The sequence below is a fragment of the Cervus elaphus genome, chromosome 33 (assembly GCF_910594005.1).
Source record: "Cervus elaphus chromosome 33, mCerEla1.1, whole genome shotgun sequence".
In the NCBI taxonomy this organism is placed as follows: domain Eukaryota; kingdom Metazoa; phylum Chordata; class Mammalia; order Artiodactyla; family Cervidae; genus Cervus; species Cervus elaphus.
This window is the reverse complement of record NC_057847.1, coordinates 45,773,167-45,800,270: the sequence shown is the minus strand read 5'-3', so window position 1 is coordinate 45,800,270 and position 27,104 is coordinate 45,773,167. Positions and strand designations below refer to the sequence as shown.

General features: G+C 39.5%; 2 protein-coding genes across 12 annotated transcripts in view; one reads left to right on the top strand and one right to left on the bottom strand.

Annotated features, from left to right (window-relative positions):
* Nucleotides 1-13,452, top strand: part of FMNL2 (formin like 2) — a 327,350-nt gene extending 313,898 nt beyond the window's left edge. For 2 of the 5 annotated variants that reach the window (XM_043894012.1, XM_043894009.1), the window contains 5 exons: nt 1,335-1,498; nt 2,419-2,520; nt 4,927-5,025; nt 5,797-5,920; nt 11,397-13,452. In XM_043894012.1, the coding sequence (XP_043749947.1) occupies nt 1,335-1,498; nt 2,419-2,520; nt 4,927-5,025; nt 5,797-5,920; nt 11,397-11,506 (599 nt within the window). In that variant the 3' untranslated portion in view covers nt 11,507-13,452. The other 3 variants (XM_043894011.1, XM_043894010.1, XM_043894013.1) reach the window with 3 other exon arrangements.
* A 3,769-nt stretch (nt 13,453-17,221) lies between these two features.
* Nucleotides 17,222-27,104, bottom strand: part of PRPF40A (pre-mRNA processing factor 40 homolog A) — a 60,309-nt gene continuing 50,426 nt past the window's right edge. For 4 of the 7 annotated variants that reach the window (XM_043894016.1, XM_043894014.1, XM_043894019.1 and 1 more), the window contains 10 exons: nt 26,106-26,220; nt 25,842-25,945; nt 25,632-25,748; nt 25,202-25,339; nt 24,857-24,952; nt 22,576-22,662; nt 22,393-22,489; nt 22,250-22,311; nt 21,275-21,406; nt 17,222-19,946 (listed from right to left, as the gene is read on the bottom strand). In XM_043894016.1, coding sequence (XP_043749951.1) covers nt 19,854-19,946; nt 21,275-21,406; nt 22,250-22,311; nt 22,393-22,489; nt 22,576-22,662; nt 24,857-24,952; nt 25,202-25,339; nt 25,632-25,748; nt 25,842-25,945; nt 26,106-26,220 — 1,041 coding nt within the window. In that variant the 3' untranslated portion in view covers nt 17,222-19,853. The remainder of the gene's footprint in view (nt 19,947-21,274; nt 21,407-22,249; nt 22,312-22,392; nt 22,490-22,575; nt 22,663-24,856; nt 24,953-25,201; nt 25,340-25,631; nt 25,749-25,841; nt 25,946-26,105; nt 26,221-27,104) is intronic. The other 3 variants (XM_043894017.1, XM_043894015.1, XM_043894020.1) reach the window with 1 other exon arrangement.

Sequence of the window (27,104 nt, the reverse complement as noted above, 5' to 3'; positions counted from 1 at the left end):
CTGGCCTCTACTAATGTATTTTCTGACTCTATGAATTTGACTATTCTAGATATCTCATATGGAGAAGGCAATGGCACCCCACTCCAGTACTCTTGCCTGGAAAATCCCAAGGACAGAGGAGCCTGGTAGGCTGCAGTCCATGGGGTTGCTAAAAGTTGGACACGACTGAGTGACTTCACTTTCACTTTTGACTTTCAAGCATTGGAGAAGGAAATGGCAACCCACTCCAGTGTTCTTGCCTGGAGAATCCCAGGGACGGCGGAGCCTGGTGGGCTGCTGTCTATGGGGTCGCACAGTCAGACACGACTGAAGTGACTTAGCAGCAGCAGCAGATATCTCATATATAATGGAATCAAACAGTACTTGTTTGCACCTAATGTATATTGGAATGCATTTTTAAGGTTGATATGTGACATAGATTCTTTATCCCGCCCCTCATTTTTTCATTCACTCCTTCCTTTAGCCAGTCAACCTTTCTGAGTTCCTGCTTTGTACTTGGCACTGGCCTAAGCACTGAGGAGTCAGAGATGTATAACACAGTGTGGGTCTAGCTAGGGAAAAACATGCTACATTGTTCTATAATTCCTCCCTGTGCAGAGCTGAGTCAGGGAGTGGGGAGCCGGAGGTGGGGCTCAGACCTCCTGCAGGAGGCTGCAGGGGTGAACCCACTCTGGGAGCATGGCTACACTGCAGATGGAAAGATTCCTGCTCATAATCCCTTCTGAAGCACTGCTCATAATCCCCTCTGAAGCACGGAAGGGTTGTTAAGCAAAAAGAAGCTGCCAGGTTGCTTTGGGTCCTGGTGGTCAGGACAACTGAAATTCAGTAGGTGAAATGCTGCCCCCTGCTGGAGAGTCATAAAAATGCAGACGCGTTCAACGTGTTAGAGGATAAGCTCTTGGGCCTGTCAGTTCAGGAACCTCTGCGCCTTTGGCTAAGCAGTAGGTTATCATGTCCAGTAAGAGGAGTGGAATAGTTGGAAACAAACACAGGACTTGGGGTCCATGTTTGTTAGCCAGACTCCATGTCTGCCACCTCCTAGCTTGTGACCTAAGGAAGCCCACGTAACTTCTTTGTGCTGCTTTCCCTCGTCAGCAACGTGGGCTAATGGTGCAAATGAATTAGTGCATATAAGGGATTTACTGCAGTGCTTGATGGTGAGCGCTTAGTAAATTACTCCTATTGAAGCATCTCTTCACTGAAGACCAGAAACCAGATCCCAGGCTCTTGCATAACCCTGATAGCCCACTGAGAAGTTGACTTCCCAGTGAGAACTCACCGTGGCTTTGACCTTTCCTGTTGAAGTCACGGGGACCTTGCTTGCTCTACTTCAGTGTCCCTTGAGAATGTTTTACTGGACGTCAAGGAGCTGCAGAGGGGCATGGACTTGACCAAGAGGGAGTACACCATGCATGACCACAACACGCTGCTGAAGGAGTTCATCTTCAACAACGAGGGAAAGCTGAAGAAGCTGCAGGACGATGCCAAGATCGCCCAGGTCAGTGTCTGTGCCCCCCACCTCCATGAAGAAGGAGGGATCGGATTCTGTAAAGCCACCTGGGGCCCTGTCCCGACTGGGGGGTAAATTCCCCTCTGTCTGCTGAGAGTAGATATCCTATGTAACTGTGCTCAGCGGGGAGAGGATCTTTTTGCATTTGTACCTGGAGCTGTCCCTGTCCTGCTCATTGTCCTCTTCTAATTTGAGGTCTTCACCCTTTTTTCTTGAGGCCCACCCCCCTTCCCTTCCATTCCTAGGCTCTCTTTACCATGAGGTTCAGTTAACCTCAACCAACGCATGCCAGGCCTGTGCTTGGCAGAGCAGTGATCGCTGTGTTGGGTTTCTGTGGGACTTGACCTTGAAATCTTTTACCACACTGGGGGTCAAGTTACACACTTGAGACGCAGCCAGAATGGACTGTACACCATCACAGAAAGGGAAGGCTGTGTCAAGGGAACCCGGGAAGCAGACGTGTTGAGCTGGCTCCCGGGTGAGGCTGGCTGCCTTGTGTCCCAGGAGGATTCGGGCAAAGACATGAGCGTCCCGGCTGTGGGACCCCTGGAAGGAGCGTGGAAGCAGTGAGCTGGAGTCTGACCAATTTCTAAGGTCCCTTCTGACTTGGTCGACTTTAAGGAGTCCTCCCATGGCCTGAGGACACTCTTGTAAGGAGAAGCTCCTTATCTGTGTGTGTGTGTGTGTGTGTGTGTACAAGTGACAGGAGGCCCCAGGGATGGGTTGCTGTGCAGACTCTTGCCTCTTTGGGTTGCCTTTGACCAGGTGTTGGCAGGAAACACAGGCTGTGCAGAATCTTGGGAGGTGAGGGAGGGCAGAGGCCAGAAAGTTGCAGGGGCCCCTGCAGCTCTTTCCCAAGTTCAAATGCTGGAAAAAATGACATTTAAGAGAAATACACTTTTTTACAGGATGCCTTTGATGACGTGGTGAAGTACTTTGGAGAAAACCCCAAGACGACACCCCCATCTGTCTTCTTCCCCGTCTTTGTCCGGTTTGTGAAAGCCTATAAGGTAAACAGGTGTCTGTCAAGCCTCCCCTGGTGTTATTTCTTGAGCGGGTGCCCTCCTGGAGCTGCAGTGCAGTCTCAAGAGCTCTGCAGGGGCCTCTCCTGGGCTTTCAGGTGGCAGATCTGGGTGGGGAGGACGAGATGTAGTTTCTGGCCTTGCTGCTTAGGCCCTCAGACTGTCATGCTCTCTGTTTCTACCTGCCCAGCCAGGGGCTCAGGCCCCACACAAAAGCCTTTGGCTATCCCATGGGGCGAGGGAGACCCGGGACCATCCAAAGTCATCTTTGGAAGCTGCTGCGTCAACTGTCACCCTTGCAGGCAGGTCAAAGGACTAAGAAACCCAGGCCTCCTGTGGAGTTGTGGAGCAGGTCAGGGGTAGGAGAAGTGAGCCTCAGCATCATAGCCGAGGTCAGGGACAGCCTGCTTGTACTGGGCCTGCCCATGGCCACGGGCCTCTGGACCAGCACTTCCCTAAGTGTGGGCTGAAATGTGGCTCTTGGAAGGATAGTTGCTCCCTGTTTCCTTATCTGGACCCATAATGGCCCTTCCTTTAACTGGGAGGCCCTCTGTGACATACCCTGGGACCCATACCCTGAGACCATGGTTTTGAAAAAGCACATGACTCAGATCTGTGTCAGAAAAACATGTCCAATGAGAAAGGAAGCCAAGGAGAGCATTATGAGATTTCAGTGCTCAGCCTTCCAGATTTAGCAATGGTAAAGAATCCACCTGCCAGTGCAGGAGGTACAGGAGATGCAGGTTAGATCCCTGGGCAGAGAAGATCCCCTGGAGGAGGAAGTGGCAACCCACTCCAGTATTCTTGCCTGGAGAATCTCATGGATAGAGGAACCTGGTGGGCTACAGCCCATAGAGTCACAATGGGTCAGAAATGACTGAGCACGCAAGTGCTCAAGAAGACAGTGCAGTCTCTGCTCTCCAGGCTTTGCCTGCATGTTCACCTGGGTCACGTTGGTGGAGGAAGGAGGAACGTGATGGTGGAGCAGGGAGGGATGGGACAGGGGTGTGGACATTTCTGAAAAATGGGGTTGGAAACAGTGAGTCCCTTCACCTTCCTGATGGCTTTGGAGAACCATCTCTGGGCCTTTTCACTGAAACCCACGAGGTTCCCGCTAGTCAGCCCTCGTCTCTCAGCATGGCTTGGTGTAGTGGTGATACGACCAGCAGAAGGCAGGCGTCCCCTGCTTATGTGAGTGTAAGCACAGGCACAGCACCAGGTTCACGCGCGTGATCCCAGGGGCTGCAAGCAGTGGGAAGTGCTGGGCACGGGCCTGCCGACCGAGGTGCTCTGCAGCTCCCTGGCTCGGGTGCAGAGATGGCTTGAGCCAGCTCTGGTTATGAGCTGGGACCATGTTTCTTCACATAAAAAATTGTAAGTCTAAGGTCTCAAGAGAAAATATGTGCTGTTTATAAATATATAACACAAGCTGGGAAGAGGCCCTGGTTGGTCTCCAAGTCTGGAGGCAAAGAAGAGGTGCCACTCTTGGTGGTCTCTGGGGTGTCACAGGTCAGAGCTTCTCAGCACGTTCCTTCCATGTTACCATTTCTCCCCGGGGTCCTGTTCACTGGCTCCGTGAGGCACTCATCAGGCAGGGATGCGACCAGGTGTTCTACTTGCCCTAACACACTACATAGATAATAATTGCCTGGCCTGACCCTGACCGAGGGACTTGGTGGGCAGATGTTAGCATTTTAGGATGTTTTTCTCTTCCTAAGTGTGAACCAAAGTGAAACTTGAGACAGAAGCGGCAAAGATGAAAGTGTATAAAGTTTATTACTGAGAAAAGCTGGTTTGGAGGATAGGGTGTGCCTCTGTGAGCTTACACTTCAGCCCTGAATTAGATGATTTATCACTGCACAGTAGACTATTAGAAAAAGCTGAGGGAGGCTGGATTCCACAAAGAGGATGCTCAGAGGGCTGAACTGAGGTCAACCTGTTAGATTTCTTGTCCCTAATCTGTCAACCTTGCCGCTGCCTCCCTTGGAAAAGAGTGAGGAGGGAGTCCAAGAGTGTCACTCGGTGAGGCCCATGGGGAAACACGAGGCCAGGGGTGGAGGTTTTCCCCTAAGAATGGGCAGAAGGAGAGGAATCTGAGACCTTCCTTTCAGAGAAACTGTAGGGAGGGGAAGTCCCCACACATCTGTGAGAGAGACTGGGAAGTGGCCTGAGTAGGAAAGGAATTTTCTGAAAAAGGTGAGTCTCAACTATGAGTTTTGAAGAGGTGTGGTATAGACTGACAGCAAAACCCCAGAGTCATATGTAGGAATAAAGTGTAGAGCTTGTAAACCTTCCCTTCACTCTAATTCCTGGCCTCTCAGAAGGGGTTTTTAAAAATTTTGACTGCTGACATTTCCAGAAACATAATCTTCTGCTTCTTTTGATTTCACCCAGCAAGCAGAAGAGGAAAATGAGCTGAGGAAAAAGCAGGAACAAGCACTCATGGAGAAACTCCTGGAGCAGGAAGCTCTGCTGGAGCAGCAGGACCCAAAGGTGAGATGTGCCAGGCTCCAGCTGTGGTCCTCGCGTGAGCGGGGTCCTGATGGCTCCACGGAGGCATGTGGGCAAGAGGGGCAGAGAGCCAGGCTGGGACAGGATGCTTCAGTTCCTTCCTGGGCTTGGAAACTTGGCATATGGATGCTTATTCACTCATTACTTGTTCAGCCATCACTGGAATGAGGCTAAGAGCATGTTTGTATAGCATTTTCAAGTTTATAGAGATAGGGAACTTAAATCTTGGTTGGATGTACAGAGAGACCATCCCAGGTAACCTGCTGGCTGAACAGCAAAGTGTCCGGGAAGGGGAAGGCTTCACAGGGTCGCCATTGGTGCTGGCCTTGATAGGGGGAGGGCTTCGTAAGGAGGAATGGGAGAGAGCATTCTATGGAGGGAAACAACACAGGTGAAGGCCATGATGAAGGCTGGCAGGTCATAGAGTTTTTCATCACGATCCTCTTCACTGAAGTGTTAACAAGTCAGTGGCTATTACTAGCTGCCTTTTGTTGACATGGGATCCCGCCTTCCTATGGCTGCCAGTTTTGTGTGTTCTTTGTGAAAAAGTTTTTGTTCCCAGAGACTTCCTAAGTTTTCTTCTGCTGAGCAGTGTGTTGGGATGGTGCTGTCTTTTTTTCAGATTGTGGCTGCTTGTTAGTCACAAAATGCTCAGACCTGTTTTGGATTTTCTCCAAAAAGTTGGAGAAAATTTTGGATTTTCTCCAGTGGGTGTTGGCCCCATTAATCTCTGCCATTCTTTTTTCTTCTCAGTCTCCTTCCCACAAATCAAAGAGGCAGCAGCAAGAATTAATTGCCGAATTAAGAAGGCGGCAAGTTAAAGATAATAGACATGTATACGAAGGAAAAGATGGTGCCATTGAAGATATTATCACAGGTAAAAAGCTCCTTCCTCATTGTGGCCCATGGAGATCCCACTGGCCTCACTGTTTCTGGACCATTTACAGATTTCGCTACTGCTTTTATCCAGGGTTTTCAAGTTCTTCAGCTGATTTTATCCAGATGCAGAATTACAGAGAGACTCCATGCTAGTGTTTGAAGTATATTTATAGTAACCTGTATACTGCCTGTCAAAGAACTCCAACAGTCTCTCTGAAAAAAAAAATCCATTTCTCAATATATTATCAGTATCTCAATATCATTGGAACCCTGAATATCATTCACTGGGGCTCCTCCTTCTAATGATGTTCTGTTGTCTTAGATTTGTCACCATGCTCCATTTTCTCGCTCATGGCCACTTCTACCCATCTGCCTACTTATGGACAGGCCCCATACTGTACTAACCACAGTCAATGCATGTTTTTTCAACATGCTCTTTAAAAGCCTTTTCACTCATTCCAAGTAAGTGAAGATGCTAGGAAATCAGTGCTTTCATGAGGGTGGACCAACAGGTCAAAAGCCCAGAGGGTTGAGGAATGGTCATTCTCTCCACTAGAAATCGTGCCTAACCCAGCTTGGTTCTTGTCTGATTAAGTTGTAGCCTAATGCTTTCTGCTCAAACCAACTCATCAGAGTTTTTGCATTCCCTATTAAAGATGGGGGCAGTAATTTGGGGCAGTGGCTACGAGTGACTGCCTTTTCATGTTTGTTGCCTAAAGTTTTTCAGCTTCCAAGATACTTAACACTTTTTGGTAGGAAATGTTACACAAAAGTGTAGAGGAAATTATGTAAAAGTATGAAGAATAGTACCCATCACCAGTCAGTAGTTTCCAGCTCATGGCCAATTTTGTTACAAATCTGCTTCTACCTGTTCCCTTGGGGTTATTTTGAAGCAAATCCAAGACATGCAATTTCATTTGGAAGTATTTCCATATAATCTTTGGAAAATAAGCTCTGTTTAGTAAAACAAACAGGCATACCCACAGGGCCATTATCACATACCTCTGAAATGCAGAGTTCCTTAAAAAAAAAGCCAATCATTATTCATATTTCCTTAATTGTCCTAATTTCAAAATATATACATATATAACTCTCCAGACTTTTGATTTCTCATTTCTTGTTAATAGCTTAGACAGCATTGAAAATAGGGATTACAAAATGGCCAAGTCAGGCTTTTTATCAGCTCAGGCCCAAAGAAATAAACTAGGAGAATGAATCACTAAAAAAAGGAAGTCAGTAAGTAATGACTTGTCCAGAGTAAGCCAGTGTGAGAAGTGGAGTAGGTAAGTGGCTGATGAAAGTGCCAGTGTCTGCAGGGCACACGCGTGTTCTGGACCTTTCTGCCTGCCAGTGTCTGTGTTCACCCTGCAGTGGCTGGCAGGTGGCTCCCAGGTAAAGCTTCCTGTTTTAGCATCTCTCCTTGCCTCCTCTGCATGGAGCAAGAAGCTCTGCTCTGAGCAAGACCAGAACAGATCTCCTTGGGTAAGCACTGTTGTAGCCTCAAGGCCACAATGAGGTTGACTTGTAGGTAGAGGAGCATCCAGCCGTGGCACATTAAGAACTCAAAGCTCCGTTTTCATCAGCCTGTTCTCCAGCTTAGCAACACTGGCTCGTGAAATGTACAGTTTCTATTTGCCTGACCTGATCTACCATAGGAGGTAAATAAATATGTTTATGGAGCAGTTTTGTTCTTTTTTTTTTTTTCTGCTTGGGCTATTTTCCATGATCTACTCAACCCTGCCCCAGATTGAGTAAAGATTGAGTAACTCTTGTAGGCTTTTGGAACTCACCTGGGTATATATTATATGTTGCCTTCCCCGTTTCCTGCTCCCCTCCCTCACCCCTCCCCCAGGTATGGTTAACAAAGCACTAACCATGTACTAATGCAGTAGATTGTGGCTTCTTACTCTCTTCTGTTTGTCTTGACTGTTATTTCAATGCAGTGCTGAAGACTGTGCCCTTTACCGCTCGTACCGCCAAGCGTGGCTCTCGATTTTTCTGCGAACCTGTTCTCACTGAGGAATACCATTACTAAACTATTACTCTTTCTCACCTGATGCTCTTAAAAGGTTGCTATGGATTTTTTGACCTCTAACGACCCTCTGTGTGTGTGTCAGGGCCCCCCAACAGTCTGGCATGGTACTGCCATCTCCGCTGTGTTGCATTTTATGTTGTCTTCATGCTGCATGGTTTCTCGTTTCAGTCACAATTGCTGACTTGCTAGCATCACTCATACATCCTGAACCCACATGGCTGGGATGGTGTATGCCAGCTGAATTAATACATATAGAAATTTTCAGAAAATAGTAAATGGAACACTTCTTTGAGAGTCAGGGTGGGGACAAACTAGGTTGCTTTTAAGATTTTGAGGCTAATATCTTTCAACACAAAATGACAGTCACCAATAACAGTAATTACTGTTCCTACCATTTATTGAGCACTCACTGTGTTGGAATAGATTTATATAGATATTAAACCGACCTTTCTGTGCTCAGCTTGCTTTGATAGTAAAATGAGCGGCTATACAAGCTCTCAGGAATACAAAGTACTCTACAGATGCAAAATGATTTACAGAAGGAGCTGTGAAGTACACACAGCTGTAAGTTGGATCTTAACTGCCTTATGTAGTTCGTAGCCATCATCCACAGTGTGATGGAGCTCACGGTACAAGCTAAGCTCAGGGAGCTCTTTAGATCTAGAGGCTTGTATAAGCTGATATAGGCACTCCATAGCTTTATATTCACTTCTTTTCCTTCTGAGTGTCATGACCAAGTTTCAGCTGTCAGCAGTTCCCTGTTGGAGCAAGGCTGTGAACTAAGCAATGAATATAAAGGCTTGGGGGCCCCCACTGTCTTCTCATTCATGCTTATTCACTGGTGGCTCTGTTCCATGTCAAACCCAGGGCATTACTACTGTGATGAGCTCATATCTGGATCTGCTTCTTTGGTCAAGATGGTGGCTAAATATTAATAGCAAATACCTTTTATTGGCAAATGCTACTGTTCCTGAAAATAAAAGAAAAACATGATCACACTTTCCCGAGAAATAACTGCCTGAGCTTAGTTTCTGATGGCTGAATAGGGAACAAACTTCTCTGTTGATTAGAAAAGTGACAAAGGAAACACATACTTTGAGTATATGAAATCGCCACTGTTTGGCTGCCATGCTGAGATTGACATGGAACTGGCTACATGTTTAGTTTGTGGCGTTCTCTTCTCTGAATTGCACTTGTTACGTATGCGCGTCTGTGTCTGAAGATAATGAAGGATGTGGTATGTTGTTGCCTGTTCTGCAGTGTGCTTACCCACCAGTACGTATTAACAAGGCTAGAGACTGTCACCTCCTTGACTAAGGTTTATTGTCAGCTTTGCTGCCGGACTGTTTTTCTGGAGCCAAACTTCAAAGCAGCTTGGATGTGGGTGGTCGGAGAGCTGGGTGGGAAGACATGCTTGGCCTGCCTTTATTTCCTCTAACACCTCTTGTAGTGTGGCTTCCTTTCTTCTTCTCTTGGCTAACATGCCCGGGAATGTTATTCACAAAGTTGAATTGCTTTCCATTTTCATCCCATTTTTACTTAACCATCATTTTGTGTTTTTGTTTTTGTTTTCTGTTTAGCTTTAAAGAAGAATAATATCACTAAATTTCCAAATGTTCACTCGAGGGTAAGGATTTCTTCTAGCACACCGGTGGTGGAGGATACACAGAGCTGGCAAGCATCACTTTTTACTTAGCTTCCTCCTCTCTCTGTATGCAGATCAATTTCAATCTCTGGCTGAGGGTAATACTGGTGAGAGTCTGACCAGGGAGAAGCCTTTGTACCTCACATTTCAATGATGTGAGGCTAAGCCTCTCTGTTGGACTTTTTGGTCTGCTTCCATGTTCTCAAGTGTGATGGCTTGGGTAAGGGTATTTGATGGTTATACTTACTTTGGGTGTGAGGCTGTCCTTCCCTTAACCCCTTCTTGGCCTTTAAGTTACTCGGTGAATCCCGTTTTAATCCAAAGAAATTGAGAGCAAGTCCTGGCCAGGGAACATGATCTATAGTCTTTGAGGGAGGATTAGGGTTTTTTAGAACTTAATTGCTCTGAGGACTCGGGAACCAGGAAACGGCTGGTCACTGCATATCCTGAGCCAGAAGTGGAATTGTGACGTCCATTACGACTCTGGGTGAGGAAGCAAAGGCCCGAGAACATTATCAGGCATGCAAAACCATTCTTGGCCTGAATTTAGGAGTAGGGCAAGGTCACAAATTCCAGTGAGTCAGGAGTTCATGGGGTGGGGACAGTGCGGACCTGAGCTGAGCACTCACTTAGCTCTGGCTTATTTTGCCATGTGAGAATTAAATGGGCCCAAAACCAGTTTTCCAAGAGAAGTCAAGAAACCTTGGTTTTTAGGTTAATTCCCAGTTTAAATTTCTAGGAAACTGTATTTAAAAATTTAAAGCGTGGGCCAAACATCCTGTGGACCAGCTATGGCCCATCAATTTTCAATCTGAGCAGTGAAGGGATAAAAAAGATGACATCTGTTTTAATTCTGTTGTTTCCCTTTCTAAAGATAGGGTTTTTTCCTAAACAGAAATCAACAAACTAAGTTGATGAAAGGGAAATACATACTAATTAAATGGAACAAGGGGAAAAGGTATGAAGCCTGCTTTTTCCTTTCAATGTTCTGACTCCATTAAATGGAGGCTACCTGCCTTATTCAAGAAAGCATGCCTTCATACTAAGAGTGCTTACTAAAATCCCCCTTGTGCATCTCATTCATCCCTTCAACCTGCTTGAATTGATGTGCAGTGGTTGATTCATTCAAGCGTTTTGTTGTTATTGTTAGGCATCCTGCCATTGGAGAATCCAAGAGGGCCCATATGACCTTTCCCCTCTGATGAAAAACATCTTGGGTGGCAGGAAAGAATGTTCAGGAATGGAGTGTTATTTTGATTTGGTGATTGCTTTTGTTCAGTGGTTGACTATGATATTTCTGATTCACAAAATAAACTGACCTCAGCTCATTTTAATGGAATAATAATGGAAGCAGTGTCTGCAGACCAAGTGTAAGCTCCTTCCTTAATTAAAATCTGATAGGAGAAGGCAGTTTGTCTTGTCTTGCAGTTTAAAATTCATCGCAATTGTTGGTATTCATGTTTTCAGAAAGAAAAATGACTACTAAGTAATAGCAACTTCCCAATGGAAGAAACATTTCAAATTGACATCGGCTAGACACTGGCCAGTGACAGAAGCACTCTACTTGTATTAATAAAAGAGCCAGAATCACACCAGTATTACATGCTGTTTTTGCTTGATTGTAAATATCGAGGGCAAAGTACATATGTTTTTGGCTCAAATCCTGAGTTTGAAGGGCCCATTAGCTGACTCTTCTACACAAGCTGCTTTGATTGGCTGCCAGCGGCCTTTGTCTTGCTTAGACACATGATCTCATAGACTGCAATTCTCTCATTGGCGCTGTCCTCTTTACAGATCTTAGAAACCAACCATACAGACGAGCCGATGCGGTGAGGAGAAGTGTTAGGCGGCGCTTTGATGACCAGAACTTGCGTTCTGCTAATGGTGCCGAAATGAACATGTGAACCAGAGACCTGCTTGTGTGAATAGAGGGTGTACGTGAATGAAGATGTCCCTGTGAACTTTCTGTGCTACCATTTAACTGCAGCCTTGAACATAGATACAATATTCTAAGGGCTCAGATTTAGCAAACACATAGAATTTTTAAATGATGGGCTCTGCTTTCAACCTTTGTTAACAAGTGCCTAAAAGTGGAAGTACCTGCTCAGATTAATCAAAGCAATAGGATTTGATTTGATTAGTATCTTTTTACACCAGTATGTTATTTTTTAACCAAAATATAAATTTCATATTACATTCATTACCTGCCATCATGATTCTCATGATGGCCCACCCTGGTTTCCTGATAAGTTGTAAATAACATGGAATGCATCTGCTGTGGGCTTCCTTTGCTGTCTTTTAAGAAGTTAAGTTTGTTTTAGCCATACCTGTCAACTTTGTATTTTTAAGGGCTTGCAGCATGGAAGAAGGAAAAAGTCATGTGATACTCCTTTTGTCTATACCCAAGCCCCAGCCAAGTACAAATAGGACCTAATTGCAGTGGCACGGAAGTCAGTCAACTTGTTTCACATTCTGCTTCTGTGCTGGGGCATGATGCCTCATGTGATATTCATTGGTATGAATGAGACCATACAGTGGCATACAGATGTTGTACAAGACTTATTTGCAGTACTGTGTTCTTCAGCTAGAGGCAGCTTTTTAAAAATACAAATGTTTATTAATTCCCACTAAAATTAACATCTCAGTAATCAGTATTAGGATTTCTGAGGACCATTATGGGTCAATCCTGAGAATAGAAATCAGTGCCTTGCTAGCCAGGGAGAAGAAGTTCACTAGCTCTATGAACAAGCATTCAAGATTACTTCTAGCAGAGTAGTGTTAGTAACCTGGCTTTATCACTCTGACAATCGCAGGGTTCCCTCCTCCTCCTTTTTGTAGATTGGATTAGATATATTTGGCATCATACATCAGAGCTAAGAAATTCTTGTATTTTCCAAACTACCTTGTGGGGAATTGCAATTAAATTGCTGAATTACATTGGTATTAAGCTTAAATGATATGTAATGGGACTAAATGGCCAACAAAGCAACTGTTGTTGTTCCTTCATCTCTGGCAGGGCACTTGATCCAAAGTCAAAAACTGGACTGAAGCTAATTTGTAATTTTCATCACACACATTTTGCTTCTGGCTTACCTTATTGGTACATTACATCAATATATTAATTGTAAAGTTTATTGTATAGTATTTAACCACTGAATTTCTTATTTTATGTTGTGCTCATGTGAACTCCTTGGTGAAGGTCCCATTTCCCTTGGATAATGTGTAGTTATATATCTTTTTAAATGTACAGATATTTTGCTATAAAATCAGTGCCGTTTTTTATGGTTTTTACACTTCTCTTTAATTCCCACCTAAGCCTCTGGGTAATACTGTAAATATTGTTTAAAAATGCATCAGCCTATGCTATACAATCTGAATGTTATTTTAACTTATAGGGTTTTTTTTTTAAATATATATATTTAACTTCAAGGACAGTTTAGGGATCAGTTACCACATTTCACTTTAGCATATCTATTTACAAAAAGATTACTTTAAACTGCCACCTGCTAGCACATTTTCATAATGTGTACTTTAAAAAAGAACATGCCAAGATTGTGTCTGACTCATTCAACATTTCATTTTGATGAAGAGGGATTTGACCATGAGATTTAACACAAATAGTTGGTCCTTTACCACAAAGCAGCTGTTTTCCAAAGCTCAATACTGATGAACATAGGTTAAAATGGGCTATTTATTAATATACAAATAGACAATAATATTGGCATGTCCTTTTGTTTGTCTCTTAATGGGCCTGCTTCTTAGCAATATTAGAAATGTTTTATAAAAGCAGTTCATGTTACTTTTCTGGTCTTTTCATGGCATATGAGCAAATAAACTATTTACACTACTATCCTGTGCTGTGTTGTCATCTTTCAGTGTATACTTGAGGGGGGTTTATGTGCCAGTTTCGTGTATACTCTTTTATCTTCTAGAAACAGATATGTTTAGCTGCTTGAATTCTTAACCTAAATAGACTTGGTAAAATGTAAGGAAAACTCCTTCCTCTACAAAACTCCCGGTCACTTGCTGTATGGAACATAGGAACCAAACAGATTTTACTATTGAGTATTTTAGCATTGAGATTTAATATCTCCATAATCCTAGTTATGAATTTATTCCTTCCAGAGAAAAAGCACTTTTTGGTGAGATACTGCCTCTCTCAACATTTGTTGTAATGAGGATGTTGCATATACTCAGTCTGCTCATGGATTGCAGATAGACACCAAGCATCTGAAACATTTGTGCATGCGTGTGTGTGTGCATGTACACACACACAGATTATTTGTAACTCCAAGTCATCAGGGTATATTCTTAGTATATTCATTTAGTATGTTTTAAGGGAAGCAAAGAAATTTATAATTTAAGAAACTGTCCAAGTGGCTGAAAAAACAGCTTAAAGGGGCATAAATTAGTCTTTATTGTGATAATCTGGAACCAAACTTGCAATATTCCCAAGGTAGACTTGTAGCTGAAACTTTTAAAACAGAACAAAGTTAAAATTTTGCAATTAGTAAGAGTCTCCTGTTTGTTTTGTATCAGGAAGAAGTGCCTCATGGTAAAGGAAATAAGGTCATTAACATTCTGTCAGAATATTTTCAGGAACAAACTACAGCAATAAGTTAAAATGAGATGGATATGGTTAGGTTTTGGAAATTTATCAGCAGCACCCATTTTTAAAGATTTTTCTAATGACTTAGAGGTTAAGTCTATTTGTTTTTCACTCCCAATCTTTATGCCTAAAACTCTGTATCTTAATCCAGTAAAAGTCACTGCCAATGACACTGCAGTGGATGTCCAGCAACCCTGCTCACCCAATAGTGCTCAGTGGTTAATAGAACTTGACATCCACCACTGACTCTGCTGGTTCAACATACTGGATTTTGTAGAATCACCTAATTTTACACTGTGAAATACACTTTCACAATACTAGATTTATAATTCACATCTATTAATTTTAAATTTGATAAAATGAAATTTGTAGCCCTAATACACTTGTTTTTATCAGAAACGTGTGCACAAATATACTATCAGCCCACTTTGTGCCAAAGGATTAATCTTCCCCTTTTTCTAAACTAATACGCCAACTGTTTCTAAGAAAAAAATCTGAAGCAAGAAACAAATGCATGGACAAATGTTGATAGACTTTTTTTGATCTAACTTTTTATAGAGAAAAGCAAGTATTAACATTGAGAAAACAGAGTGTGGGCATCTATCACCACACAGCACAGAACTGCTGCATACGACAGTGCTTAATGGAAAAAGTTGACACAAATCCAATTTAGTAAAAGATGTCATTTTTCTAATAAATTATATTTATTTACAAAAGGTCTACTTTTATATAATTGAGGTTCTTTACATCAGAACAATATATGAACAGAAGAGAAAATCTGGTAAGTACAAACACAAAGTAGAAACCTTGTTCCTTGTTATTACTCACCTTTCAGAACAAGTCTTCAGTTTAGTTGTAGAGGTAGGCAAGAGAGCAACACCTACCAAAAGTTTGCAGGCAGGACCAAAAAAAAAAAAATTATAATTACCACATTTAGATACCCCCCAAGACAGCATAAAAGAAGGGCATCAAGAAATGGCTTAGTTTGAATGTGATGTGAGAATAGACAGCCACTTTGTTTTAGTCTGAATGAAAACTGGAGGTGAGCTAGTTCTCCTCAAATGCAAACATCAACCTTAAAACTAGGACAAATTACCATCAAATTAACAGTCAAGTATCAATCACTAACAATGATGAGATGGCCTTGAACTAGATCATACTGACTCACAAGAACAGTTTTTATGTAGTGATTTTTTAAAAAGCATAAAAAATTCACTGCAATTAAGAAATGTAAGCCAGATAGAGAAAGCCAGTATGGTCTGGAGAGCTAGGGAGAGTATGTGGTAACTGGAGCAAAATCCTCCCCTTCCCAACTCACCTTTAAGTCAGTTCCAGTAGCACTCTAAGTGCATACATGCCCTGTCACCATTATTCACCTGTTTGTCAAAAACAGCCTGAAACGATTAGTTCTCAGAACTTAAAACAGGAATTTTGTTTTGTTTAATTAGGGTCTTTAGAGCAACTCTGATCTAGCTAAATGTTAGCTCCTCAGAAGTTACTACTTTTAAGCCACTACTCTTGTAACAGAAATACGTGTATGATATGAAAGAAGGTATGTTTCAAATCATCACAAGGGATTGCCTTTTCTACTCAAAAACCACATGAAAAGATGTATGTTCTCATATATAATAAGCGTTTGGACATTTCTGAAGGAACAGTTAAGACTGAGGCACAGTCACTAGAACTTATCTTCAGTGTACTTCAATTAGTTTGGGGTTCAGTATGGTTTATTGCAATGATGCTTTTTCAAGCTCTTTAATACAGATGACGAGTACCATGGATGCTGGATGAGTACATCTGTCAACTGATATTTTATTTTACATTCACTCAGTATATGCCTACTGTGTGCCAGGCACTGTTCTAATTCACAAGACAGTGAGTGAAACACAAATCCTTGCCCCCAATGAATCTGACCACCACCTACATCAAAACGGTTGAAAAACTTAAGAGCAAGGTAAGAATAAGGAAGGTAAGAATTAATAGACTGCTATAGGAAAAGACTCTGATGCTGGGAGGGACTGGGGGCAGGAGGAAAAGGGGACGACAGAGGATGAGATGGCTGGGTGGCATCACCGACTCAATGGACATGGGTTTGAGTAAAATCCGGGAGTTGGTGATGGACAGGGAGGCCTGGTGTGCTGCGATTCATGGGGTTGCAAAGAGTCGGACACGACTGAGCGACTGAACTGAACTGATAACACCATTACTAGAACCATAGAATGAAACCATGAACTTAGAATGCATTTCCATGAAAATTACTTGGGATGTTACTTTGCTTTTCCTTTATGTAAAATGAGTCCTAGAAAATGTAAAAGAAAATCTGACCTGCTATTGGGAGAGAGACTTCCCCAAAGGAAAAGAAAAAGTCTGATTTAAGATATAAGGAATTAATGTGCTTTGCCTCAATTTTGCTTTTAGAAGTGTTTATTTAGTTCTTTAGCTTTGCAATTTACATTTAAGTTACATAATGAACACCCTATAAACTCATTTTTAAAAATTCATTCATTACTCTTTGCTGGGTACTATTTGATTAGCTCTCTCAAATAGTATCCAAGTTTTAAATAATCCTTAAATAAAGGAGTTACCCCTATCTGGATGCAAAAATAAAAAAGTGGCTGCCTAGTCAGCACTCAATTGATCATTAACACTGGAAGAAAACCAGGATCACCTAGGCAAATGATTCTTAACACAAGATGCAGGCCCCCTGGTAACTGAATGAAAACTATGGACCTTCTTTTCAGAGAAATGTATACAGATATTTCGAGAAGTTTTATAGTCTTACCACTGTGAATTAAAAGACTGCTTTACTCTAGAGGCCAATCCCTTTCATACTATTGTTGTAAATGGGGCACAGTTAGCAAAAATCAAGATGAAATGGCTGTGATACTTTGAGCATTTTCAGATTTACTTGGAGGCATAAAAATTATTTTCATTGTTAAAACACATGAATGATCTATAGGTTGAAGCTCCTTTGGGTAATGATAATGAAATGGCATCACTATATTAAAAATGTTGGGACCACTGCTTTTATTTAAAAGTTTTATGTTGTTTAAATACACTTGGGAGAGGTGCAAAGAATTCTTCATATGTCATTAACTTTTTATATCAATTCAATTTTTCCACATAGGAATTAAATACTGGAATTTTATATTGGAAGGAATAAAAAACATCAAATATTTGAAGTCCTGATTTTGATTATTAAGCATTACATTAAATGTATTACTGAATTTAATCCAAGAGTTCATTAATGATAATGAGGGAAGATAAGCCCTTAACATTTAGTTAAGTCTGAGGCTTAACTGAAAAGTATAAATTCCCTTTATCTGAATATAAACATGCTTTCTTTTTGAACACATTTTGAACATAACTGTTCAGCTCTAATTAAAACCATATTCTAAGACATTTCAACTTTATTAGACTGAGGATTTAGAAACCTAATAAAATGGATTAAAGATATTCACACATAACTTATTTTAATAAAATCTACCCATCACCTATATCCCAGGCCATAGTATCTTTCTGGCAACTTAATGCCATTTGATGGGATCAATACAGGATTATAGTCACTTCAATCACATACTTTATAAAAAGCATGTTGTATTTTGCTTTACAACTCATCAGTTTTGTTTTTAGGTCAAATAATTTTCATGGTTGGAACAATAAGGAAACTTGAGTTCGTACTGTCTTATGGAAATCTGAAGTTGTGATATGACAGTATCTCTATAATATAGAAAGTTAATTTGAGGACATGCTAAATCACATCAATAGTTTCTTAATATAGGAAAACTAAAAACTTTTTAAAGTTGTACTTTAAAAAATCATGATTCATAGAAGTAAATTAAAATTTTACAGATTCTAAATTCTGTGAAACGCCACCAGTATTTCCGCCAATATTTTACTTTGATGTCCAGGTCAAGTGTTTGACATGATAAGCAATATTAACTATTATTACGAAGGGGCCTCTGAAAATTAAGTCTAGGCAACTTGCCTGTGATAAAGTTATATGTTGTGGTTCTAATATACAATAGGAGACTGACCTCAAGCAAGAAACTGGCTTTGCATTTTCTGAAGATAGTGATTTTTACTTTCTATAAAGTCATGTCGTATTTCACATCAAAAATATGACTTGGCATTGAGAAAAGTTCAGGACTCCCCCAGCCTTCCCCTGCGGCTTTGCAGGAGTAGATACTAGATTTCATTGAAACATAGAGGGCAGAGATGGGAAAAGTCATCCCAGTCTGTCCCACTTTCAAATTCATTAGGATGGTGAAGGGAAAATGAACTTTTTGTTCTTCTAAATCCCAACCTGAAACAGGATTGCCCCAAGTACCCAAAATAAAAAAATACCTAAGATAATACCAAAGACTGTATGCTGAAATTTACTTATTTACTTAAAAAAAAAAATCTCCTGCACTGAAGGAAAACAGTATAAATTACATTACCAACCTTCAAAAGTTAGCATGTAAAAAGTATTCTAGCTTCAAACCATTGCCTTTCTTAAAGTATTCTGTAGGAAATTCATAGACCAAAAACAAATACAGGGGCCTGTATGATTTATAATATTCTTAAATATTAAAAAAGGAAAGTAACTTAGCTATGTGGGTTAGATAAAGCAAAATTTTAGGGGTTTAGTATCTTAACCTTTAAAGAATCATACAATTTTTTTTTAAGAGCTGAGCAGTAGAAATAAATACTAGTACACACTAGAAGAGAAGATTTAATAATTGATAAAAATGTACAAAAATATTCAAATCAGAAATGCTTTAGAATGTGTACCACGAAGTCAATACTTCTCAGTGAGTAGGGAAGGTAAAAGACTTCCTCAATGAAAAAAAGCAAGAGAAAGTTCGGATTAAAAAAAAAAAAAAACTGTTAAAGAAATTGCTGAAGTCAACATTGATTTGTTTTAGACAAGGATATTGCAGCCATCACTTAAAGTTTGGTGGCACATTCTTTAGTAGGTCCTTAAGGCAATATATTTAAGCTAATTTACAATTTGATTTGATGTTAACTTTTTAAACATCACCTCAAAATAATGCCCTCACAGTAGCCTTTTTAAAATGTATTCAGATGTTCCATAAAAAATAATGGTGGCTTTATTATAGCAGTGCTGCGCAGCACCACTACAGTTAAGGGTCTACCAGGTTTCCATTATGAACACTTATTTCTGAGTTTACCATAAAAGATCATATCGTCTTTAACCAGTTGGGTAGTGCACAAAAAAGCAGTTTATCAGTTGCTGGTGCTTTTTTTTGTACTACTAGGTATCAAAATTTTTCCATTATATCTTCAAAATCCAACTTCTATAAAGTAAATCAAATCACCTCATGACTTACACTTTAGAATAAAGTAGAGACACCTGCAGTTATCAGTAAATTGCCACCTTTAATCCATCCTGCAGTGCCCTATGAAAGGGTCACAGACAGACAGTTATGACTGTATGAAAATATGATTCTTGATACAGAATCAAAAGTTATTTTCAATTTCCTTTGCTTTTATAAAGTCCACAATAACAATACTTAAATGCACTTTTTTTTTTCCTGTGATATAATTAAAACCCAGTGTTATTTCAATTGAACTTAAAATAGAGTCCCTGGTCTGAATTAGACTTTAAATCATACTGTAAACATATTTGGTATAATTTATTGATCATCATCCAGTTGCTCCAAAAGGGTCCTTCTGCGCTTTTCCAATTCCCCTTCACTCAGTTCACTGCCAGAAGTATCCCAATTACCCTGAAAAACAACAATGAATACAATTGTGTCAGTACTCAAAAGTGTAAGTAGTAGTGAACCTTTGAAAAAAGAATATAAAATCTACATGGATTCTCTTCCATAAAAACTAAGGCATCACAGACTGATTAAAGACGGATTTCTTTCCCAAAAGCCTACTAATGACTTAACCAAATACTCCCTGGTTACTCGGGGAGTCAAGTAACCAGGGGAGACAGTTCTCTCAGAATGGAACTCTTCTATGGTGTTTACTTTCAGTTTAATATGTATATCAGGGAGAATAGTACGTATCCATTTCTTTTCCTTCTTTCTACGTAACTGAATATGAAACATCTTATTTCCATTTAATGGAAGCTGGGTGTTCATTTCCTAAGTATTCTTTAAGTATTATTCTAGCTAAGTATTCTTCACTAATTTTTCAGAATCTAGGTTATCCTGTTATACCATAGTAAAGTATTATCTTTTGAGCATTATTATATTGTGCCCAGAGTTATGAGGACAAGTTAAGACTGGAAAAAATTTAAAAACAACAAAAACCACACAAAACACTTTGAGAAGGAACTCTTCAAAAGTAGACTGTTCACCTATATATTCCATCACCCTTCAGGGATTCCATTAATCTAATGTAAGGACACTTAAGTCGCTAAGTTAAGTACAGAGGAAATAATCACTCCTCACCAAAGATGTGCGTCAGACTCTCCAGTGCTGTTTGAAAACAAACACCCCTCCACCCTATTCCCACCAAAGGAGAAAATCCGAAGGGAGGATGAGGACTTACCTACCCTAAACTCTCAGTTGGTAATATTTGCTAAGCCCACAGCATTTGTGGCATGAACGGCAAGGTGAAGAAGGCTTGTGTTACATGCTCTGCCACACACATACATATAGGGGAAACTAAGGACTAACTATGTAATTCGATATTAAAACATTAGATTTGGCTTATAACATCCCCCTATTTGCCCTCACCTCTTCCCTCCCAATGATTATTTCTAAAAGCTGTTGGAAAGCTACCTATTGAAACAGGATTTAGTAATGATGCCAACGTTATAGGATTTACAATGATGCCATATTGAAGGAAAACCCAATGTGAGTTGCATCTGTTAAATTTTATATTCTTGAATTAGGTAGAAAACATCCAGTGGCATTTCTTAATGAGAATGTACAAAACTAAAAGAACATATCCTTTCTTAGTGGGTTAAACAACAGAATGCCATGTTATTTTTTTAATGAACATGAAATTGGGTCACACATGATAACATACGTTAGAAAACTACTTTGTGTGAAAAGCAGCTAACTGGTAGATACAAAGAGGAAGAATTCTAAATACTTACAGAATCCTTTCCAGTCTTTTTCTTAGGTGATTTGTGTTTTGATTCTGATCTTTGTCTAGTCCTGTCTTTTTCTCCTTCCCGGTCTTTTTCTTTTTTATCCTTTTCTCTTTCAGCATCTGACTCTGGAGAGTCCTTTGTAAATAAAAGACAATGTTAAAATGGTTACTTTATCAAAATGCTATTAGGAAAAAAAACCCCTATATTAGTAATATTTAAGAATACCCACATTTAACACAGTATTTATGTATTCCTAGAGTGGTGAAATCTGAATTGATAACCTCAAGGAATCTAAAACAGTCCAAAGATTCATGGCAGCAAGCTGGTCTTTCCTATGGGAAAGACAGTCTGATGATAGGGTAAGTGAACTCGCTCAGTCGTGTCTGACTCTTTGCGACCCCATGGACTGTAGCCTACCAGGCTTCTCTGTCCATGCGATTTTCCAGGCAAGAATACTGGAGTGGGTTGCCATTTCCTTCTCCACGAGATCTTCCCAACCCAGGGATTGAACCCGGGTCTCCCTCATTGTAGGCAGGTGCTTTCCCGTCTGAGCCACCAGGGAAGTAAACTGATAGGGTAAACCATCACTAAAAATGGGTCACTAAATCAGGTGTACCTTCATCCCTAAGATTAGGTGTATCTTGATGTGTATCTAAGACCAAGAACCGAGAATAGAGGAAAAAGTTGTTTAAACTTGCGGTTCTCAACAATAGCTATAACACACACACTCTCTCTCTCTCGGGTCTTTCTCTAAGATTACTATAAAAAACCAGAGTGGGAATACTAACACTGTTTATTATTATTTGTTAAGTTCACCAAAGGATTTTATTGCAATATTAAGGTGAATCACAACTATGAAACTCTTGAGTTTAGGTGCTCACCTAAACTCTGCATAGGACCAAGCAGAAATGTCTACTGCCACTGAGAAAGCTAAGGGCAAAAGCTTAGGTGCAGTATAAAAATCAAGAGTTTGCTTACTGATTTATGTCTTCTCTTCTTGCTTTTCTTCTTATGTTTTTTTGATTTCTTATAACTTCTCTCTAAGCAGTATGAAAAGAAAAGTGTCAGAATTTGAGGACATCCAAATGCCAACGATTTTAATCACGTTAAAAGATGTTTACCAGATTCAGCACTAGAAGAATGTTCTGAAGCAGAACGAGACTCTGATCGCTGTCTTTTTTTCTTTGAATGGCTGTCATCATCATCTGAATCTGACCCCTACACAACACAAATAATTTTATTCATAATGATGCTAACAAATACTTCAATATACTTATGGTACCATTTTAAATAAACTTCCTTACTGATCGAGAGCGGGAGCGCTTCCTGTGATGTTTTTTAGATTTCTTAGAATGCTTCTTGTTCTTTGAATGATGATGTTGACATTCATGCTACAGGGGCAAAAGAAAAAAATTACAAAGCTCACACTTTAGGTAACAGATCACAGAGAATTTTTAATAGTTTTGCAAGTACTTTTTAGACTAAAAACCACATTCATTTTGCATATTTAGGATGTACTCCCCACCTTGAAACTGTGCAAAGAGTTACTATCACTTAAAAGTGAAGAGAACATTTTAACTATCCTATACACACTCATTTCACACCTAAACGTAATGTTTAAAAGTATTAACAAAATACTTCTTAGAGCAATGAGAACGGTGTGGGTACAGTGGGGACAAATGATACCCTCTATAAAGGTGTATTTCTTCGGAACAGTCATACTACTTTCAAAAACAAGGAAATATAATTATATTTTATTTATTTGATGAATGTGGCTTTTGTCAGTGAGCTAGGTTCAGCACTGAAATAAAGAATTATCCCAGAGTCATCTGTAAAGGAGGTTAGTCTCAGAAATTAAATACAAAATCTACTTTCTTTTCAAGGAGCGTTCCCTTCCTAGTCAAACTTAAGATATCCAAAGGCAATCTAACTACACATGAAATCAAAAAAGGAAATGTTCTATGAATTTTAACTCTTTTACTAGAACAATGATCAGGCTAGAAGGAGAGGGGAATTGCTGCAGTGAAAGTTCCCTACTCCCAAACATATCTAAGGATTTGTAAATAAATCTGTTTCAGTTTACAAGTAAGTGGAAGGGGAAAATCTGGTTCAGGGACTGTCATTTTTCTTGTCACTAACTGTTAACTCTTCTTCCTTTTCTACCTCAAGGGCCGTTTTTGAGGTCCAAATCCTTTTCTGGTATTTTCAGCTCTTCCCTATGTGGTCATCAGCTCCATTTATGACCTCATCACTTTACCAGCACAGATCATGAAAGAATCTTGTTGTGGACATTCCTGAATTGGGGGAAAATATTAACACACTACACTATAGCAGAGGTTCTCAAAATTAAATGTACATTCCAGTGCTTAAGAATCTTGTTACAATGATAATTCTGATACATTTCTGCCAATGGGGCCTGAGGTTCTACATTTTTAACAAGTTTACATGTAATGCAGATGCTGCTGATCCGAGTAGAAAAGATCTACAGGCCAAAAAACACTAGATCTAAAAGCAGCTGAGACACAATATATGGTATATGTGGGGCATGTTAACAGAAGATTGTTGTCAACACTGACACTTATCAAGGACAATAAATCCAAAGAAATCGTCAACAATTAAGTTACCTGCTATTCCCAAAGACCATGAACATTACAAATTTAAGTATATGCTAACTTCACCTTGCTGTGAAGTATTAGTTTGTCCAAAACTGACGGCAAAGCATAACTGGTAAAAGCACTGGCCCTAGAGTCAAAAGCCCATGCTGGAATCCCTTCACAGCAAATTACTTTTCCTCTTGGCCTCAGTTTGCGCATCTGTAACTTCACAGGGCTGCTGTGAGGATTACATTTGTATATGTAATATTTGTAAAACATAACATGGGCACCAAACAATAATTATTATTGGTCATTTAGCATATTTACTATCTATAAGTGATTATCTGAAATCTTCATCAAAATACCCTTAATTCAGCTAGTGGAATAACTTGCAATTTTATCATTACTTGTTTTAGCAAAAACTTACTATTTTTCAGAACATCCCTGAGCTTCCAACACCTCTAATGTAGTATAATATTTGAAATATGCTTAAAACTGTTTTCTACCTGCTTTACAGATTCTAAGTTCTTTACAGGTTTATTAATCATTCCATGTGACTCCTAAATTGATGAATTTTCTGTAACACTGTATAAATATGAAACATATGAACTGTCTTCACTAAACAGATCTTTACCTTCTCATGCAAGCCTAGTGTGTTTCATTTAAAAGCAGTTTCTACAGAATAAACCATTCCCTAATCATCCTAGATAGTTAAGTACATTTGTATAAAAGTAGAGATGGCTGGATGGCATCACCAACTCAATGGACATGGGAGTTTGAGTAAACTCCAGGAGCTGGTGATGGATAGGGAGGCCTGGTGTGCTGAGATTCATGGGGTCGCAAAGAGTTGGACACAACTGAGCGACTGAACTGAACTGAACTGAGTGTAATTTAGGAAACATACTTTGATCATTCTAAATTCTTCGATTTAAAAAAAAAAGTTTTACATATTTTGTAACATATCAGCCACTTACAATAAAACTAAAATTACCTCAAGCACATGCATAAAATCTTTAAATATTCGTTTTCTTTCAGATTCTAGAGTTATATCCTCAAATGCTGGCTCTTTTACAAATCTCTCCCGGATCTGAAAAATTCAGATATGCAATAAAAATATGAAAACTGAGAAAAATATACCAATATGACCAAAAAAAACAGCAAGTGAAAATTGACAGCCCAGCCCCCTCAGTCTTTATTTCCATTCCTCCAGTATTCCTAAATACCATCACAGCTGAGTGCACAATCTTCAAATAACTTCAGTTTATCTCTGTAGCTATGAGAAAGAAAAAGATTTTTATTTTCAACTGTAAAGGAAAAAATTTATAAGTATACATACATCTTCCCAGACAGCATCCAATTCTATTGGAGGAGTAGCTTGTTTCAACATACTCTTAAATGCAGATTCTTTTCGTTTCATCTTCCGAGCCTCCTCTTTTTCTCTTTCACGTTCACGGGCTTCTGCCTTTTCTAGTAACTTTTAGAAAACATATTTATATATACAGTACAATTTAACTTGTGTTAAATTCATTATTCTCCCATCATCTATAAGGTAAGGGCCAATTAATTTTAGCAAAGGGAGTTTACTATCACTCATCTCTAAGTATATTATCTGTAGCCTTATTTGAAACAGTGTCCACTACTCTGTAAAATACTATTTCTATTCCCTTATTTCAGGAGTTTACATACAACTTAAGTATCTTTAGCCAAATGTATTAAAAACTGTTTTATTAATCTAGTTGTTTATAATAGTAAGAACGATAACTTACACTATTGAAAGCCAGCTTAATATTTCCTGCATCTAATGTGGTCGATCTTTTAGTTGAACTGATTATTGCCACAAAGTCTTCAAAAGTAGTATTTACTTCAACTACAAATCCTTTATCCTAAAAAACAGAAATCTTGTTAACATTAGTAACCAAAAAAACAGCATTATTTTAAAAAATATGCCCCAGACTAAGTTAATAGGATATATTTACCTTCAGAATGTCTTTTATTATCTTCTTTTCATCATGATAACGTGCTTTAAGATCCTCAACATAAAACTTGAAAAGGTCAAGTGCAGTTGATCCTAATGAAAAAACTAAAGAAGTCAAAAGCTAGCTCTAATCAAAGAGCTGCAATTACTTTTTTGTTTATAAAACAAAAGAAAGAAAGCACACCCCATGCCCCAAACACAACCACTTTCCCTGTGGCCCATTCCAACTATCATAACTACAATTTAGGAAAAAGAAGACTCTCACCCGGCTGACCAAGCATATTAGTGAATCTAATGTCAGAACTAATTGTTGGATACAGTTCCATCCAAGATGACATAGAATGCAGTTGTCCATGTTCATGCAGTTCATCTAAAAATATCTGGGGGAAAGGGACAATGACGATGAACTCATTACATATTCAAAAGCCATCTTTAAGGACTTTGGAAATATTGGTATAACATGAATAAAAATATATGTTAAAAACAGCAATATATAAAACTCTTCCACCAATATAATCACAAATGTGTTTAGGTGCAACTGATACTTGCTCTTTGATGAAAGTAAAATCTGCTTTTACATAAAGAAACTATTTTGGGCTTCAGACAAAAGGACTGCATTACTTTTACAGACTTCAGTTTATGTGCCCCTTAAGACAGACCATCATTTCCGGTTTCTAAATATGTGTACAAATAAAGTCAAAACACTGGATATCACAAATAATGAGGCTAAAGAAGGTACATGTGCTTTTATTGTAAAACGTACTTTTTGTTTTTAAACACAGCACCTAATGTGTTCTGGAGGATTCATTTTTTATTTAATTTTCTTTTCTAAGAGGAAGACATATAATTTTACTAAAGCAATACACAGAGTTTAGGGAACTAGAACTTAACCTCCATGTCTGATTTTAAAACCTATTTCTTTCTTTCCATATTATTATTATAACTTAAACACAAATTTTTATAGGCTCACTTTAACTTTCAGGGCAATATGTTGACTTCAATAGTCTGCAATTTTCACATTTGCTGCTTCCTGAAATTCTTAGAGAGTTTAATGCTATAAGTGTCCCTAAACCATGGTACAAATTCTGTTCCTCAAATTCCTGTACCTGCACTGTTCAATACCACAGTTGCTGGTCAAATGCAGCTTCTAAGTATCATGAAATATGACTCTGAACTGAGATGTTCCAGCGTGACTTTGAAGGTTTATTACCAAAATAAATATTGGTTGCATGTTAAAATGAAAATATTTTACGTATACTGGGTG